The 18,290-nt window shown below is 46.1% G+C and overlaps 1 protein-coding gene across 3 annotated transcripts; it reads left to right on the top strand.

The window, feature by feature from the left end:
- The first annotated feature begins 959 nt into the window (after positions 1 to 959).
- On the top strand, positions 960 to 11,811 carry ZSCAN25 (zinc finger and SCAN domain containing 25). Of its 3 annotated transcripts, none has more exons than XM_058569212.1 (7): positions 960 to 1,015; positions 2,054 to 2,173; positions 2,360 to 2,776; positions 4,213 to 4,414; positions 5,017 to 5,108; positions 6,366 to 6,492; positions 10,424 to 11,811. In XM_058569212.1, exons 3-7 carry the CDS (start codon positions 2,390 to 2,392, stop codon positions 11,254 to 11,256), a joined length of 1,641 nt encoding a protein of 546 aa, XP_058425195.1. In that variant the 5' UTR covers positions 960 to 1,015; positions 2,054 to 2,173; positions 2,360 to 2,389; the 3' UTR covers positions 11,257 to 11,811. The 3 variants fall into 3 exon arrangements, with proteins under 3 accessions (XP_058425195.1, XP_058425196.1, XP_058425197.1); XM_058569213.1 differs by lacking the exon at positions 960 to 1,015 and adding an exon at positions 1,177 to 1,937; XM_058569214.1 differs by lacking the exons at positions 960 to 1,015; positions 2,054 to 2,173 and having other exon boundaries at positions 2,631 to 2,780.
- The last annotated feature ends 6,479 nt before the right edge of the window (positions 11,812 to 18,290 follow it).

The raw sequence follows: 18,290 nt of genomic DNA, 5'->3' as shown, positions 1-18,290 counted from the left end.
TTTTTACTCCATTATTTAAGCTCCAAGCCTCCTTGTCCTCTGTACTCTCAGCAGATAACATCACTGAGATAAGAGGCCAAGAATGAACTGCTTAAACTCCTTTCTAGAATAATTTTAAAATAATCTACTTCAGGGGTGAGCAAACTACAGCCCTCGTGTCAAATCCAGCCCTGGCTGTGAGCTACAAATGGTTTTACATTTTTAAACGATTGTAAAAATGAAGAAGAGTATGTGACAGACTAAGTGTGGGGCAAAGCCTAGGATGGTTACTATCTGGCCCTTCATGGTGAAAGTTTGCTGAGCCCTGAGCTACACCATCACCCATCCTTGATTCTTTTCTTCTCAATTCAGAGAAGCCCCTTTCTCCTTGCCAAGGCTGACCTGGAAACCTCTGATCTGATGCAATCTCCTTCTGCCTCTTCTCTGTTCTTCTCCATGGCAAGCAGAAGTATGGTGTTTGTTTTTTTTTTTTTTTTTGGTGAGCAAGAGTCACCCTGAGCTAACATCTGTTACCAATCTTCCTCTTTTTTTTTTTTTTTGCTTGAGGAAGATTAGCCCTGAGCTAACATCTGTGCCAACCTTCCTTTAGCCTCCCCTCACTACCTGGGGTCAAGGCCTCTCTTATGTGAACTTACAATACTCGGTGCTTCCCTCCGCCACCCCCGGCCCCTACGGCTCGCATGAAGCACCGCAGGCGTGGAATAAACACGTGTTGACCCACTGGACTCCAAAGCCCCCTGAAGGAGGCGCTTTGTCCGGCAGTATGTCCGGAGGGTTCTTCCCAAGGAGGGAAGGCATGTGCAAAGGCAAAGAGGCGCAGAGGTGCCTGACGGCCGGACAGCCCCGACGGGAAGCGTTAGCCACAGGGGGCGAGCGACCATCGAGACGCACCGATCTCCGAGAGTCCTAGAGAGGAAACGGAAGGGACCCCTTCCTTACGCGCCTGACAGCCTCCGCAGCCCACTTCCGGTCCGCCGAGGGCGCCGGCCAGCCGGGAGCGGGTGCGGGGCCGCGGGTGAGAGGGGGTTGGGCCGCACGGGGCGGCGGGGTGGAGGCGGGCGGGCCAGGGGGCCGAGCTGTGGTGCTGCTGCGGGCTCGCATGTCCCGGGAGCTGCCTCCCGCCGCACCGAGGCCTTGCGGGTCGGGCGCGGGGGTCCGCGCCGCCTCGGCTTAGGTGGGAGCGAGGCCGATCCCGCCCTGCCGGGGTTGGCTTAACGCGGGGGTGTCCACGAACCCGAGACCTTGAACCAAAGCGGAACGCTCTGAAAAGTGAAAGTAGTCATTTTAGAGCGAGGCGTAGGACACTCCTTTAAGACTAGCTATGGGACGCCTTCTATTTGTCCAGTGCCAGGGATAAAATATGATTGAGGCCCTTTCTTGCCTTCAGGGAACCTGGTAGTCGGAGACACATTGGTAAACTTTTGCGCTACAGTGCTGTAAACGCAGTAGTGGAATGAATAAATGCAGTAGCTGGAAAGTCATGAAAGAGAAATCTCAATTGATGCAGCAAAGAAGATGAATAGACTGAAGGTGTGAAATAGGTTTAGGAAAGGTAGATAAATACACAGACATGCGATAGAATATTAAGCAGAAGTTCAGGCGTGCCTTCTGCCAGCTGCTCCTTCTCTGCTCCATTTAGAGTATCTTCCCCTTGTAAAAGCGGAGCCCCTCAACCCCTGGACTTCCAAGTCGGTCTCCCCAGACTAGGCCCCCCCCCCATCATGGAATTAAATAGTTCTCCTCCTCCAGTCTAGTACAAGCCTCTTTCTCACGAGTACTTGCACCTACCTTAACCTTTGTATCTTTTTGACTTCCCATGTTTCTCATCTATACCGTATGTTTTGGGAGGCCGACCTCGGCCAGCAATGTACCCTCTTATGTCTTCAGTTTCTTCATCTGAAAAGTAGGGAGAGTAGTCCCCACCATACAGAATTGTTGTAAGTGTTAAATGAGAGTATGTTCACATGCTTTCTAAATTGTAAAGCCTCCACAAGTTCGAAGTCTACCCATCAATTATAATAAGGTGTCTGTGTTGCTCTGTTGTTTTCTTTAGGTTGAGCACACTGTCACATCCAAGCCACCAGTAATTGGTTTTACCTCCAAAATATGTCTTGACTTTGCTGCTTTGCCACCACCCTGATCTAAGCTGCTGTCATCTCCTGCTTGGACCACCGTAAGTGCCATCCCTTGACGTGATTTTCAGGATGTATGTTCAGTCTTTTGAAAATGCCTCATAGAAAGTAATTACCATGTTCTTCAGCAGAATATTCATTGATGTAGAGACAGAACTGGGATGGACTGACCTTTCCTAAGTGTCTCACTTATGCTGTCATCATTGTCTGTCTGGTCTTCCCAACAGACCCTCAGTCCTCTGGGAGGGAGTGTGAAGATGCTTAAAGAGCGTCCAGGGATGGCGGAAGAGCCTCAGCAGCAGATGGGTGTTCCTGTGGTAAAACTGGAGAAGGAGTTGCCATGGGGCAGGGGAAGGGAGGACCCTAGTCCTGAGACTTTCCGTCTGAGGTTTCGGCAGTTCCGCTACCAGGAGGCAGCTGGTCCCCAGGAAGCCCTCAGGGAACTCCAGGAGCTCTGTCGTCGGTGGCTGAGGCCCGAGCTGCACACCAAGGAGCAGATCCTGGAGCTGCTGGTGCTGGAGCAGTTCCTGACCATCCTGCCCCGCGAGTTCTACGCCTGGATTCGGGAGCATGGCCTGGAGAGTGGCAAAGCCCTGGTGGCCCTGGTGGAGGATTTCACAGAGAGAGCGTTGGAGGCCAAGGCGGTGGGTGAGAAGGGGTTCCTGGGTCTTGTTTTGTTGGTGTGGGAAGGGGAGATTTAGATATTGAAAGGTTTGAGGAAGCAGTGGGAGTAGATGGGGCATAGAATCTGCCTCCTCTGCTCCCAGACTCCCTGAGGTACATTTTGGAGGGCAGTGGAGTTTTTAGCAAGAAAAGCCATTCCCTGGGAAGATGCAGGGCCTGTGGAAGGGCCGTTAGCTTCCTTTTTGGTCATCAGGGCAGAGGCCTGGCTGTGTGTCCGTTGTGAGCCTCAGGCCCAAAGAAGGCAGTTGTGATTGATTTCCCAGTCCCTTATAGACCCATTCCTCTTTGGGCAGAGATGCATATGGGAATGCAGGGATTCCACTTGGTGAATATCCTTATCAAGAGGAGTTGTCTGTAACTGTGTTGTTTCCATGTCTGGGATGTCAGCTCAGATGGCTCATGTAGTGATTCTGTGGTGGTGTTCTGGTGACACCAAGTAAGTGCACCTCAGATGCTTCCTTGGGACTCTGGCCATGTCTCTGTCACTCTCTGGTACAGTCACCTGATTGTAGGCTGGGAAAGAAAAGAGCAGGACTGAATGTTACTGTTTTGCTTGCAAGTAATGGTCTTGCTTTAGTTTATCCTCCTTTTCCCACTGCAGTTACTCTGACTTCCTTTGTAATCCTAAGAGAGTTTTTTTTCTTCCTCTCAACTCAGAAGCTTAAAAGTAGACAGGATGGGTCTATTTTAGTGAGTGTCTGAGAGTGAGTTGTCCTGATTTTCCTTGCTATTTTTAGAGCAACTTTTTGTCACTAGCTAATTCACTGCAGAGTCTAGGCTTTGTGTTTTTTACTTTCAGCATCTGTTAATGGGGAATTTTTTTTCTGGTGTTGAGCATATTGGGCTAAAGTTCTTTTTTTTTTTTTTTTAAATGAAGTTTATTTTATTTTATTTTTTCCCCAAAGCCCCAGTGGATAGTTGTACGTCATAGTTGCACATCCTTCTAGTTGCTGTATGTGGGACGTGGCCTCAGCATGGCCAGAGAAGCGTGCATTGGTGCGCGCTTGGGATCCGAACCCGGGCCGCCAGCAGCAGAGCACGCGCGCCCAACCGCTAAGCCACGGGACCGGCCCTGGGCTAAAGTTCTCAACAAAACAATATTTAGGCTTTCTGTGATGTTATTCATGGTGGAATTTGATCAGTAGCGAGGCAGGCAGAAGGCACCCTTGTGAAATGGCATGGACACAGAAAAGCTGCGCAGAGCCTGATAAAGGAGTTGAGCTTTCTTTTCACCTTCTCGCTGATGTCCTGGGGAAGTGCTGAGCTGGTTCATCCTTCCGCTCTCCTGCAGCTGGAATGATTCTTTTCTTGGCTTTCTTTTTAGGTTTTAATTCAACTCCCTTCATAACAGCTTTACCCAGTCCTTATTCTAATAGGTGTTGGGGACTGTTCTTAGGTTGCATGCCACGTGCAAGGAGAACAAGAGGAGACAGCACTCTGCAGAGGCCCTTGGGAAACAGGTGTCCACCTGGGGCCAGTGGAGGTCAAGCCCGAGTGGGGGATGCCCCATGGGGAAGGAGTTCAAGGCCTCAACCAAGGCACCGAGGAGCAGCTCAGTCAGGATCCTGGAGATGGGACACGGGCCTTCCAGGAGCAGGGTAAGATTCAAACAGTAAGGAAGTAAGGCACAGAAGATGGTGCTTTGTGCCCTCCCCCTCCCCTTTTCCTTTTCAAACCCAGCAATTGATAAACTAAGTTACCTGCGAGGTATAATTCTGAGTTTTCCTGGCTACTTCCTTGACTTCAGCAGGAAACAGATGAAGTGAAATTGTTTTCTATACCTTGACTCTCTGATTTCTGCAGGGGATATCTGGGATCATACTCTCATATTTCTTCTCTTCTCCTTTCCCTCACATCCCTTCTAGAAACTGCCAGGAAATATGCAGCTGACACGTAGGGATATTTTGTAACTGGGCAGACACACCATATCCCTATAAGTGATATGTGATTTTATTATTATTGACTCTCAAAGAGGGTTATTCCCAGAGTGTTACCAGGGAGCGTGAATAGCCCTCAAGGGACAGGGGATACTGAATGGGGACCATCTTGCCAGCTGAGGGTAGGGTACACCCACAGCCCTGTGTGTCTGGTGTCTCCTTATGGTTCCTGGCATTCTGTGTGTCAGGCAGTGGACACCTTTGAACGCCCTAACTGCAAGACAGCACTAATCCTTCTCATGCTTTTTTTTTTCCCTGCTCAGCTTTCCCAATTCTTCAGTCTGGTCCTGGCCTTCCCACAGTGAACACCAGAGACCAAGAGATGGCAGCTGGGTTCCTTACAGCTGGATCCCAGGTGAGCCGTGCCTCTGCACTTCTGGGGATCATGACATTGCTTTGAATGAGGTTCACCTTCCCCAAGATTTCTCTGCACAAAGTTGAATTATTTTACCTTTCTTGTCTGATGGGCGTGACAACTTCGTTTTCTCCACTTTACCATCCTCAGTTGTTAATTTGAATTGAGCCTTATGCCAGGCGTAAGGCTCAATTCACTTGTTTGTATTGCTTTTTGACTTTTTTTTTTTATTGACTCAGTATGACTCTTAATTGTGAGGAGGAAGACGTTATTGACAGAAACCCCATAGGTGTGATCTAGGCTGTGGTGGTTGGCCAGGAGATCAGTAACCCTTTGTGGATACTTCCTCTGGGCCCCGTCCTCCCCCCACATCAGCAGGAATGGAGCTAACTCATGGGGGCTCCAGGAGTGCTGAGCAGAGTGGTCTCTCTGGCATTGACTCTGGCTCCACCAGGAGTTTTGGCCTTGTTTGCACTTGTTAGCCTGACACGAATGGGAGTACGCAGAGCACACATGGGGCGCTCTTGCCACCTGCATGGGATGCTGAGCATTACCAGGGAGGTGGAGGTGGGGCATTTCCAACGTGGCCCCTTTCTGAAGGGGACGATGAGGCTTAAAGTGAAGTGCTCGTTGGAGAAGGAAAGATGTCATTTGGCAGAAGAAAAGAAGCAAGTCAAGTCTGATCTGGCTAAAGTAGTATTGGGCAAGGTCTGATGCCTGTGTCATTTGCTATCCTGTTTTCCAAGGACGTGGTTTGGAGGACATGAAGAGTGACAGCAGTGTGTTTTAATTTGGTCAGACCCTCTCCTTCTACCATAATGGTCTTTGTCATGGTGTTCTGAAGGGCAACACATTTGTTTTTAACAAGGCCATGTTCTCAAGACAGACCTTGCCCAAATGTTTACTTATCTCTGAGGGAAATCAGTTCTAGATGAGGGGTAAATAGCAGCTCCCAAGCTCGCTCAAGCTTGAGGATTGAGTGGCGGTGATCGCGGAGTGGAAATTTGATGCTTGGTTATTAGGGCACAAGCTAAGCGGCTGCAGCAGAGACTCAAAAATACAGTGGCTCAAACAAGTCTGTTACTTTTCTGTCATTAAACCATCGAAGGGTAGGCGCTTCTGCTCCCAAGGCCGTCTAGGGACCCGGTTCCTTCTGTCTTCTTGCTCTTCTTCCCTAGAGTGTTGTCCCCTTTGGTCTCTCCTGCGTTTAGGTTTTGGGATTATTTCTTTATCCATAGCAATCTCCTGTTGTTTCAGGGGTTGGGGCCATTTAAGGATATGGCCCTGGCCTTTCCCGAGGAGGAGTGGAGGCACGTGACCCCAGCCCAGATAGACTGCTTTGGGGAATACGTGGAACCTCAGGACTGTGGGGTCTCACCTCCAGGTAAGACTGTTTCTATCCCACAGGTAAGAAAGTGAGGGGTTTTGAAAGCTAAGATCAGGGTTCTTCCCCTGCCCCAGATTTCAGAGCCTGGTGCTACTGACAAAGGAGGGAGATTTCTTAGCTGATGAGTAAACGGGTTCAAGGAAAGAGCATGGACCAGGGGTGTAAGGAGCTGGCTAGGTGCTTTCCTGTGTCAGGAGAGGAGCAGCCATGGGGGCAAGAAAACACGAGGTAGTTATTCTGGTTGTAATGAGACAGGTCAGTCATTAGTTCCTTGAACACCTACTCTGTGTACGTGATTGAAGGGTATCAAGGGCTTGAGAGCAAGAGAAGCAGCAAAAGATGGATCCTCTGATCTCCTTCATTCAGCAGGTACTTATTGAGTGCTTCCTGCGTATGGGCCCTGTGTTAGTAGCTTTGTGTTGGAGCACGACTAACATACATGGAACCCTCGGAGCATGCGGTGTGTGTGTAGAGGAGGGCACGAGGATGCACAGTAGGGCTTTAGAAACGGGAGAGGTCAGAGTGGGCCCGTGTCACAGAGCAAGCAGAGCCTTGCCTGGGCCTGTCTCAAGTGGTGGCCAGGTTTTACCTGTGGTCAGAGCTGGGAGGACGAGGCCATTACACACGTGAAAGGAGCTCAGAGGAGGAACAAGAGAGAAGAGGAGGAGGGCAGAGTGAGCCATGGGAAGCGCAGGGTGAGGGCCCTGTTGGGAGAGCCGGCGGGGCTCTGCAGGGGCTTGGGGACTGACAGAGTGAAGAGCACTGTGGAAATCTCTGGGTTGAATGGGGAGAACAGTGAGGAGAGGAACCGAAACATGGCTGGGAGTGGCCTGCTTTTTTGTTCCCTCTACTTCTCTTCCTTTCATAACTTCTTTGTGAGTTGTGTGCTGACCACCCATCTGCACTGACCCCACCTGGTCTTTTCTCATCTCGGTATTGAGGGCTGAGTGAGAGTATCATCGTACTTCCTTCAGGACGTGAGACAACCCATCTTGGCTCCACCACTTCCTAACTGTGACCCTGGGCATCTCACTTGACTGACTTTTCAGATCTCGGTTTCCTCAGTTGTAAAGTGGGGATATTCATAGAACACTGTCTTATGGCATTGTGGGGATTAAATGAGATAAGAAATCTAAATTTGGCAAACATGGTAGTGTTAGATACTTTTAACAGTTGTATAAATATTATTAAGTGATTTCTTTATCAGGAATTTATTTGTCAGTCAACATGGTATTTATCATGTTGATATTTATCATGTTATTTATCAGTCAAATGATTTATCAGTCAACATTCATTCATTTATTCACCCAAAAATATTTATTTGGCACTTACCATGTGGCCAACACTTTACTAGTCACTATTAGTTAAAAATAAAGGCGCTTGCCTCTACAGTGCTTATAAAGAGCCCGAGTGTGTGTAATAATGGTCATTACAGAGTAGTGTAGGGGGTGCTAGAGGAGGGGGCTTAGGAGACCTGGGTCCAGTACAAGGGTGTCACACCATGACAAAGAGATGCAAGATTTCTGTAATGGCAAAGGATGTGGAGACCCTCAGAGATAACTGCACAGCATAGCAGCTTGTGCAGTGTGCCCCAGCTGGAGGTACCAGCGTCCTAGCACCTTAATCCCCCTCAGGAATGTACCTCTGCCAGTAACGCTACTATGTGGGGGAAGGATTCTTCCCTCCCATTCCCAGAGGGTTTTTACACCCTTCTGGTCATTTCTGACTGTTCTAGAGACTCTGGCTCTATGTTTGTCCTCTTACCCACTCATTGTTGCAAAATAACCCAAGCATTGCCCTAAGTGTTTATGCTGAGGCTGCGTGAGGTAAAGGTCCGTTCCCAAGCTCACCATCCACTAGCCATCTCAACCTTCAGGTCTTCCTGAGATTCACTCCCATGTAATTTCAGCTTTTGCATTTACAGCTGTGTAGGATTGGGCCTGAGAAAATAAATTACATAATATGTAATATCTAGCACATATTCTCATTTCCCCAGGGTCCAGTTAAGTTTCATGCATTGCATTTGGTTTTAATTTTACTATTCATAACACCTCAAAACTGGAAACTATCCAAAGGATTATCAGTCAAATTAATAAATAGATTGTAATATATTCTTTCAGTGTAATACTGTACACCAATGAAAAAGAGTGGAGTGTAACTATAGCTACACACCATGATAGAGGTGAGTCTCACAAGCATAATATTGAGCAGAAGAAGCCAGAAACAATGCAGGAATCAATTACATAAAGTGCAAGAACAGGCAACAATACTTTATGGTAATAAGTCTGGATAGCATGTTCCCCTGGGGTGGGATATAGTCACTGGAGGGGATGGGAGAGGGATTTCTGCATGGTGGTAATGTTGTTTCTTGAGCTGGGTGTTGTTTACATGGTTGTGTTCATTATGAAAATTCTTTGAACTCTACATTTATGTTTTGTACACTTATACTTTCATAAGAAGTTTATAAAACAGAAGAATACATCTGAGGTGATATCGTGTCATTCGTATTTTATCAAATCGGGAGACGTGTTGTCCGTTTTCTTTTTATCTTTCAACGGTTTTGCCTGAAAAGGACTCCTTCCCCCTTTAAGCACCACTTGTCATTTCCCGCTTTTTTCCTCCCTTGGCTTCTTTGCTCCATTTTCTCCTCTTTTTGTCTCCTCCCCTTCCACTTGTACTGCTATAAATAATTGTTCTGTTAACTTAGAGTATGAGAGGGATTATAGGAAGGACTTTTAGAAGGGTCAAGTTGGGACATTTCGCTATAAAAACAGGGGCATTTCAGTATAATAAATATGCTAACATAGTGGCACTTGGGTACGAGAACGTCAGTGACAGACTGTTTGTTCATCGATCTAGTAGTCATTAAGCATCTTCCCTGAGTCAGTCCTGGGCCAGGCTCTCAGGAGACCCAGATTAATAAAACCTGGTTAGGTGGAGAGAGCAGCCTGAGCAGGGACAGCCAGTGGAGCAAGTGTATTAAGAACGTGGAGAACTGCAAGTGGTTCACCATTGGGGAATAGGTTTGTAATCACTGGGGAAGGCAAAACATCGTGATGGATGTGAAGTAGCATTTACAACAAGGTCACATATAAATAAGTGCAGAATAAGTTAAGTGCTAATTGAGTACATATGTGCTGAAGGACCCAGGCTAAGAGAATAATCAGGGCCTGTTTCTTAGAGGAAATCATGGAGTTATATCTCGAAGGAAAAAAAAAAGTCTGAAGTAGTAGAAAGTGAAACGAGAGGGCATTACAATTTGGCAGACTGTTCTGTAAAAAGGTGTAGAGATTGTCTTAGCTCGGGCTGCTATAACAAAATATCATACACTGGGTGGCTTAAACAACAGACGTTTATTTCTCACAGTTCTGGAGGATCGAGTTGCTGGCAGATTCATTTTCTAGTGAGGACCGTCTTCCTGGCTTGCAGCTGCCACCTTTTTGCTATGTCCTCACATGGCAGAGAGAGAGAGAGAGAGAGAGAGAGAGAGAGAGATCTCGTGTCTCTTCCTCTTTTTATAAGGGCATTAATCTCATCATGCAGGATCATGCTAACATGACCGCTTTGTGTGGTACAGAGTGAGCTTTGGTTTCTCCTCTTCTTGTTACAAGGACACTAATCCCATCATGGGGGCTCCACCTTCATGATCTCACCTAATTAGTTCCCAAAGGCGCCACCTACTAATAGCATCACACTGGGGCTTAGAGCTTCAACCCATGAATTTGGGAAGGGACACAGTCAGTAACAGAGATGGAACAAAGTAAAGGAATGTCTGGTTTTGGAGTCCAAGAAAGTGAAACGTATTGAGGTTGTTGGTCAAAGGGAAAAAGAAGGAATTGTTAATGGGATACCTTTAGAATCGAAGTTCTAACATAAATTTACTTTTGTAGCTGCTACAGAATCAGTTTGTGTCTCCTTTGTCCTGTAGGCATTGGGAGCAAGGAAAAGGAGGAAAAAACCCAGCAGGCAGACCTCAAGGGGGTGCTTGCTCGGGTGACGTCAGAGAGGTTTGGGGAAGCCGCTCTCCAGGGCCCTGAGCTTGGAAGAATCTGTGAGCAGGAGCCCGGTAGCTCTGTGGGAAACGTGCCAGGGCCTCCTCCTCCCCAGCATGGCGTCATACCCCTGCCTGATGACCTCAAGACGCACGGCTCCTTCTGGAAGCCTTTTCAGTGCCCCGAGTGTGGAAAAGGCTTCAGTCGGAGCTCAAATCTTGTCAGACACCAGCGCACCCACGAAGAAGAGAAATCCTATGGCTGCGTTGAGTGTGGGAAAGGGTTCACTCTGAGAGAGTACCTCATGAAGCACCAGAGAACCCACCTGGGAAAGAGACCCTATGTGTGCAGCGAGTGTTGGAAGACCTTCAGTCAGAGGCACCACCTCGAGGTCCACCAGAGGAGTCACACGGGGGAGAAGCCCTACAAATGTGGTGAATGCTGGAAAAGCTTCAGCCGGAGACAGCATCTTCAGGTGCATCGGAGAACTCACACTGGGGAAAAGCCCTACACCTGCGAGTGTGGCAAAAGCTTCAGCAGGAACGCCAACCTGGCCGTGCACCGGCGAGCCCACACCGGGGAGAAGCCGTATGGGTGCCAGGTGTGTGGGAAACGGTTCAGTAAAGGGGAGCGGCTGGTCAGACACCAGAGGATCCACACCGGAGAGAAGCCCTACCACTGCCCTGCCTGTGGGAGGAGCTTCAACCAGAGGTCCATCCTTAATCGACATCAGAAAACTCAGCATCGCCAGGAGGCTCTGGTGCAGTAAGGACGCCCTGCGGAAATGCTCCTTTTTTGCTAATGGAAGGTGTGGAGAAGGTGGGACTTTCCAGGACCCCCAAGTGGAGGGAGACTTCGTTGGAGAATGCACTCATCTTTACTCACTGAAGTGCTTTGGGGGCGCATTGAGGAATGATGGGGTGCAGAAAGGCACTTCGACCCATTTTCTTTCCACTCATTCTCAAACAGGAAAAGGGCAAGGCCTGGAATATTCTGAGTTTCCAGAGAGCATAGCTCCTCACGTCTCTTATCCAAATGGTGCTAACAATTTTTCTTACCGTCTTTTGGGGAAACGATATCCCGAGTTTCAGTTCAGGTTGAGGTTTTCCTCCTCAACCTGGACGTTCATATCTGCCTCCTCACAAGTCTGGGAATCAAGGCAAAGTTTGGTCCCACGTTGGCAGCTTGAACCTCATTTTTCTGAGCGCTGTATGCTGCCTGCAGGATCATTAGCTCAGACTCTATCTCCCTTCCTCCTCCGACTCTTTTCCATTTAACAAATATTTATTGCACATCTACTATACGCCTGGTCTGGGAGTACACTGGTGAGCAAGACAGACGAGGCCTGGTTTTCCCAGAGCTTGTGCTACAGCACTGGAAGCACACGAAACCCTTAACAACTGAAAGTCATTCCAAGTTATATCTGTGGTGAGTGCCATGCGAGAGGATATCTTCGTGCTTGCTCGTTCTGCCTGCCTCCTCGAGTGCTGGATCTTCCCTCCCCGTGGGGATCGCTCAGGCAGCCTCGTTTACTTTACTTTATTTGTAGCCCCCTTGTCTCTAGCATTCTTCCCTCATTTGTAAAGTTTTCCTATCCCATTATTCTTTGTACTATAACAGCTGTCCCCACATCTGTTAGGAAATTAATATTTTGTTATTGATCACTGAATAAACAGAGTATTTTAAAAAACATTCAGTTCTATATAAAGATATAATTAAATGAGTCTGAAAGATGAACTGGTATTAATACCCTACGTTTGATGGCACTTTACAGTATATAAAATGCTTTTCTCTGTATTCTCACTTGACTCATTCTGCAGATATTCATTGAGGCCTGCTGGTGTGCCAGGAACTCCCCTAGGTGCTTGAGGTACATCAGTGGGTAAAACGAGGACAGCCCCTGACCTTGTGGAGCTTACATTTTAGTGAATGTATTTGATCTTCAGAACCACCCCAGCTGGAGCCCGGGGGATGCTCCCGTGAACCCGCTGGATCTGGGATCTGAGCCTGTGCCTCGGTCCAGACAGCTTCTTGCCCTGAAATGTGTTTGCCACCTACCTCTTGTTACTGAATGATGTGTGTCCTCAGTGCATCTAGGTCCTTGCCATCTGAGAGGTGCTTGGGGTCTGAACGTCAGCTGGAGATGATGAGATGGTGGCAGCCTGTTTTGCATGAGTGCCAATTTAGGAAAAATAAAGATGTCTATAGACATTAAAAAAAAATACATTTCTTTGAGAAGATGTAGTATTTGTAACTGTTTCAGCTTTCCTATGTTATTTTGCCATCACTCAAGGGTGTTTTAACTGTCTGAAATTCTGGAAACTGCATAACCAGCATGGGCTGCACTGCAGTGTGGTTATGCTATGCCTCTGAATGCCGGCTGCTGAGTAAGTTAGGTTTTTGACTGTACTATGAGTTAGTCTTTTGAGAGTGTACTATAATTGCAAGATGTGATGTGTCTCATGGTGCCTCAATGTTATGTTCTTTTAGTGGGACTTTTTTTTTTTCATTTTCATTTTAAATAAGATAAATGGTAATGATGTTAACATAGAGTTGCATTACTCAGTCTGCTTTGAAACACATTATTTTATCACCCATTTCTTGGCAGATAGCCATGGTGTTTAATTTTGATTTAGCAAGTGATCTCCTGGCCTCTCAGCTCTCCCCACGAGGCTTCACTAACCAGGGCTGCGCTACTTCTCAGCAATGTCGAGGTCCAGATGCAAAATCGGTTCTTTTTTTTTCCCATTTCCCAGACAAGCCAGGCAAGGCTTACAGCCACCTGACAGCCAAACCCAAGGGAAGGCTTTTGCTAAGCCTCTGGCTTCTAATCTGTAGGACACGGGGTCTGACCTGGCCTGAGTTTGGCCTTCTCTAAGAGGTCTGTATTCTAAAGCTAGAGTGGGAAGCATGGGGCCACCATGGGCTGAGAGTTGCTCATCAGTGGTCCTTCTGTTTACCTGAATAAATTGTAGATTCTCTTTGGTCATAGGCTTAGCCAAACAGGCCTCTGGGTTTTCAGCCAGTTGGAATCTCTTGAGAGAAGCTTCAGTAGGAGCCGGGTAGAAATCTTTCCCTTTTGGGCTCCCCTGTCTGCTTTGAGACCAAAGCTTACGGATAATGCCTCCAAAAAGCATCAAAAGAGGGTTTTTCCCATGGAATTATAGTAGCCTTATTTTTGATATCTATTCAGATGTCAAATATTTTCTGTTTTTCTATTTAGAAATTTTTTATAATAGAAAATTTCAAACCATATAAATGAATCCTTGTATATTCATCATTCAACTTTAACCATTATAAACTCATAGCCAATCTTGTTTCATCTCTACCTCCACCTCTTCCCCATCTTCCTCCCGCTCTGAAGTATGTTGAAACAAATCCGAAATGTTGTTATTTATAAGTATTTCAGAGTGTACTTCTGAAGGGTAAGGACTCTTTAAAAAAATAACCACAATACTATTATACCTAAAAAGTAACAATTCCTTCATTCCCAATTAATTTTTTTTAAAAAAACCACATAATTTATTAAAAGCTTCTTTAAGATCCAAGTAAGATCCATAAATTGTAATTGGTTGCTGTGTTAAGTCTAATAATCCATGGTTCCTATCCTTTTTTCCCCTTGAGTTTCATTCATTGACACAACTGGATTATTTATCCTGTAGAGTTTCTTACATTCTGAATTTTGTTGTTTGCTTACCCATGGCGTTATTTAATATAGTTCTCTCCCATCTGTATTAACTAAAAACATAGGTCTTAGAGGTATGACCAGATTCATATTTCACATTTTGGCAAGAAGACCTTGTAGAGGTGGCATGTCTGGTTGTTTCTCATTATATGATGTTAGGAGCCTAGATCCATTTGTTTCATTAATTCTATAAATGACTCTTCATTTATTAGCTGGAATGTTTCTGTAATAAATTTCTCTCATTAACTATTAGGTTACTCTTAGATATAGTTCATAGAGGAAAGGAAATGCTTGATTCTTCCTTCTCTTTATCTGTTTTCACAGTGATCTGGTTGCTTCCTTTAAAAGTGATCATTTATTTTTTTTAAATCAAAATGCATTCATGGATTAAAACCAGTCCACTGCAGTTATTATTCTTATTGATGCTCAGATACTTCCTACCTTTTGCCAGTGGGAGCCTCTTCACCTTGGCTCCTGTTTCCTTTTGACACAGCCCTAATCATCTTTGATAGCTTCTTTGCTTTCTGGGATGACAAGACGTTAACAAGCTCATCTCGTACATTTCCTGCCCCTTTTGAGAGTGAAGGGAAGTGCTATTAATTATGTCAGGACAGTGGTGTAAACTGGAACTCCAGGGCAAAGAGGGACATTTGGTCACCTTATATGCAGCCTGCACTGTGTATGATCTGGTGTCGCAGTTCCCTCACGCAGGGGTGACGTTATGCGCTGTCAGGGCCTGGCTGCATGTGCCATGCTTCTGTGATGAGGAAGGGTGCCGCTCCCAGGGGTATGATCTTTGTAAGAGAAACCCCTTTTTATCCCCTCGGTGATCACAGAACTAGGTAACTTTTTGCCCAAAGTCTGTCCTGGGGAGTTGCTGCCTTAAAACATTGCTTCTTAAAATGTATGTTGTCTGCAGGCTGATTAACTATGCTTAAATACTTTAAATACCTGTTTTATCCTAGCCTAGGGGCAAGTAGAAGAACCTTTGTTTCTTAAAAAAATAAGCCGGTTTCAAGTCCCATCCCTCTCCACCCTGCAACGCAAGTTGACTTGACCCACTTCTGAGACAGGAAAGTAACTGGCAGAACATGTTTCTCTAGAGTCTACTTGCTCTTGTAAACTCTGCTAGAGTTTTTCAACTTCAGCGCTATTGACATTTGTGCCAGATGATTCTTTGTTTTGGAGGCTGTTCTGGCTGTTTAGTGCATTATGGGAGCTTTAGCAGCATCCCTGGCCTCAGGCTACTAGATGCCAGTAGCATCTCCAGATTGTGACAACTAAAGATGTTTCCAGACATTGCCAAATGTCCCCTGGGGGGCAAAATTGACCCCAGCTGAGAACCACTTGCGTTTAGCATTCAGGAAACAGCTAAAGCGAGTTAGATGGTTTAGCTATTGAAAGAAAGGACTGGAAGTCCCCCTAACCTTAAAGCCCCAGCCTAATTTCTAGAAAACAAAGGAATTTTACTAGAGATCAGTTGGGTTGAATGTAGTATTGCCAAGCAGAGCCAACAGCTGTTGAAGTAGAGTCTCAGGATAGGGTCCTGCAAATCTAGAACAAGCAACCCAGGTGGTTCCTATGCAGGCAGCCTGGCTCTTTGCCTTGGCTTCCTTTCAGGCAGGCACCTGCCAGGAAGCCTCTGCATCACAGTGAGCTTTTGCTTGGGCCTAGATTCACCTTTCTCAGTAAATGTATGTGCCTAGTGGGGGCCACTAAGCTCAGTGCAGCCTGTTTCAACCTTTTTTTCTCCTCTACAATATGGTCTTCAAGGCACACAGTAGACAGTAAATATTTGAATAAATGAAAGGCCTCAATTTCTACCTTTTTTAGTAGCTAGAAGGCTCTCATGAGGGTGCCTTAGGAGGAAAGAACACACAGCAAGTTGCCCCTATGGCTCTCCTCGTCTGGCAGTCACCTCTAGCTGTTGTGCCGCCAATTGCAGCTACATGGAATTCACTTAGAAATTCTACAAGCCAAAGAAATTCACTTGGGCTTCCTAAAATTTTGTATTCTTTTCTTGCCTTTTTCTTTCTTCGTTATGTCAGTGAAGGACATACCTCTAGAGAGTTGTCCAACCCATCTCCAGGATTGACAAGTTTCTATAAAAAATTTCAGTCAAACTTTGTTACCACATGGGGATGGTAGGCAATATTCTTCCTTGTGTTTGCCGCTGGGGGTTTAAAGTGCCGGGAGAGTGAGGATGGAAAGGGTTGGGTAATGCAGGTGTTGTGCCTTGGGAAGCAGGGGGACTTAGGAGAAGCAATTTGGTTTTCTGGAAGAGCAAATAGGTTCCAGTAAAAGGGCTGCCATCGCTGTCACTTGCACTAGTCACAGCTCCGTCATCTAAGTGGTGAGAGACCAGGAAATGCAGCAAACCCAAGAGCTTGCTTCATATGTTTTCCCTTCCTAGTTAAAAAACACAGTCTCTAGAGCAGGTGGTAGATTAACTTTTAAATAGAGACTGAGGAGAAGAGGTGGTAGAAGTCCATATTTGCCTTCTTGATTCCAACCTCCAGAAGCTATTTCAGTGTCATACTAGCTCCATGTCTGGGAGAAATGTTAAGTGAATCAGGGTAAAGGATGTACAGGTATTTTGCACTATTCTTATTGCAGCTTTTCTGTAAGCTTGAAATTATTTTCATATAAAAATTTAAAAAATATATATATAAAAAAGAATCGACAGGATTTACTAGTTATTATGTGGGAGGAAAAGCGTTCCAAGTCCTTGTCAGATGATGATTGCCCTGAGGTGGAGCTGGAGAGCCATGCAGCATGTAACTAATATCTCATTAGTACCGATTTCGTCACACCTTGTCTTGCACAAGAGCTGCAGATTCATTCCCGTCCTGTTTTCACCATGAGCATGGTTGGCCGAAGCTCATTCACGTGGTGACTGAAGGAGGACCTCAGGTGCTGTCAGCTTCCTTTCTTTATGGAAAGTCCCATGTTCAGTGTCTCTCTTCATCATTGGTCTTGGTTTTGTGTGGTGTCCTCACAGAATACTTTCAACTCACCGGCCTTTGGACTGAACATTTGCTTACGGCTTTGTGGCCTCTACAGGTACTTTCACCCATGTTACACCTCCTACTCCAGATTAGATACCATTTTTCTGAAAACTCCTGGTCTTAGGCCGTTGCGTCAGTGAGCATCTTTGGTAATTAATTTATGTGCTGGTTAATGCGCATATGCGGATATTCATGTGGGCATTCAGTCTCACAGTGTTTTGGAATTATTTCACAGTTTGTAATTTACTTGGTACTCAAGACAGACTTCTACAACAGGGCAAAACTGATGGTCAAATAAATAAAATCCAGAGCAGTAACTGGTTTGAGCAGCAGTGAGTTAAAAGGGAAAAGTTAATCTAATTTTAGAATTGTTGGATGTGAAGTAACAGAGTTATTAGATTTTGGGTACTGGTCTGTAGACAGCAGGTCAGGGTTGAAAGCCCAGTTTTTTGTTTCTTTAAATTCAGCTGATATGCTGGGAATTAGGCACCTAGAAAGCATTAGCTCGACACCCCTAGTGTGTGATAGAGTTTATGTACCACCCAGTGACTGTGGGTCTACGTCTGGAAGCTCTCCCAACACCAGGCCCTAGGAAACCTCACAGGAGCTCAGCTCCAGCCCACACCCAGTATTTTCACGTAGTGTTAGATGAGCAGGAGCTGTAACACCCAGAGACCCATAACATTCCAGTGTCCTCACTGTTCCCCACTGCCCTCCCCTACTCTGAAGGGGCCTCAGATACCTCTCTGGTAAATCCCACCTGGCTCTGATTACACCTTGCATTGAAGTACTTTATATTTCAGGAAACTCAGGGGAGCAGTAGGGCAGGTAACTAGATGGGGGGGGGGTTGACCCTAGAGGTCATTTATTCTTAGAATAGTGGCACTTGACTCAAAAGATGTAATCGAGATCCATTGTCTTAGAACTGTCTCTTGCTTTCCATGATACTGTAGAAGATATTGCTGCCTCTGGGTGGTACTCAACACTTAGTAAAACCAGCTCTATCAGCGTGCTGACGTGTATTTACAGGTTTGCTAGCAGTGGAGCTCGTAAGTCCCTTAGTCCTACTTAGTGATCACGGTGAAAACTATCATTAGGATATTCCATGAA

The sequence above is a fragment of the Diceros bicornis genome, chromosome 26, assembly GCF_020826845.1.
Source record: "Diceros bicornis minor isolate mBicDic1 chromosome 26, mDicBic1.mat.cur, whole genome shotgun sequence".
Classification (NCBI taxonomy): Eukaryota; Metazoa; Chordata; class Mammalia; order Perissodactyla; family Rhinocerotidae; genus Diceros; species Diceros bicornis.
Note: the sequence above shows the minus strand (reverse complement) of the source record. Positions and strands in the feature narration are given on the sequence as shown.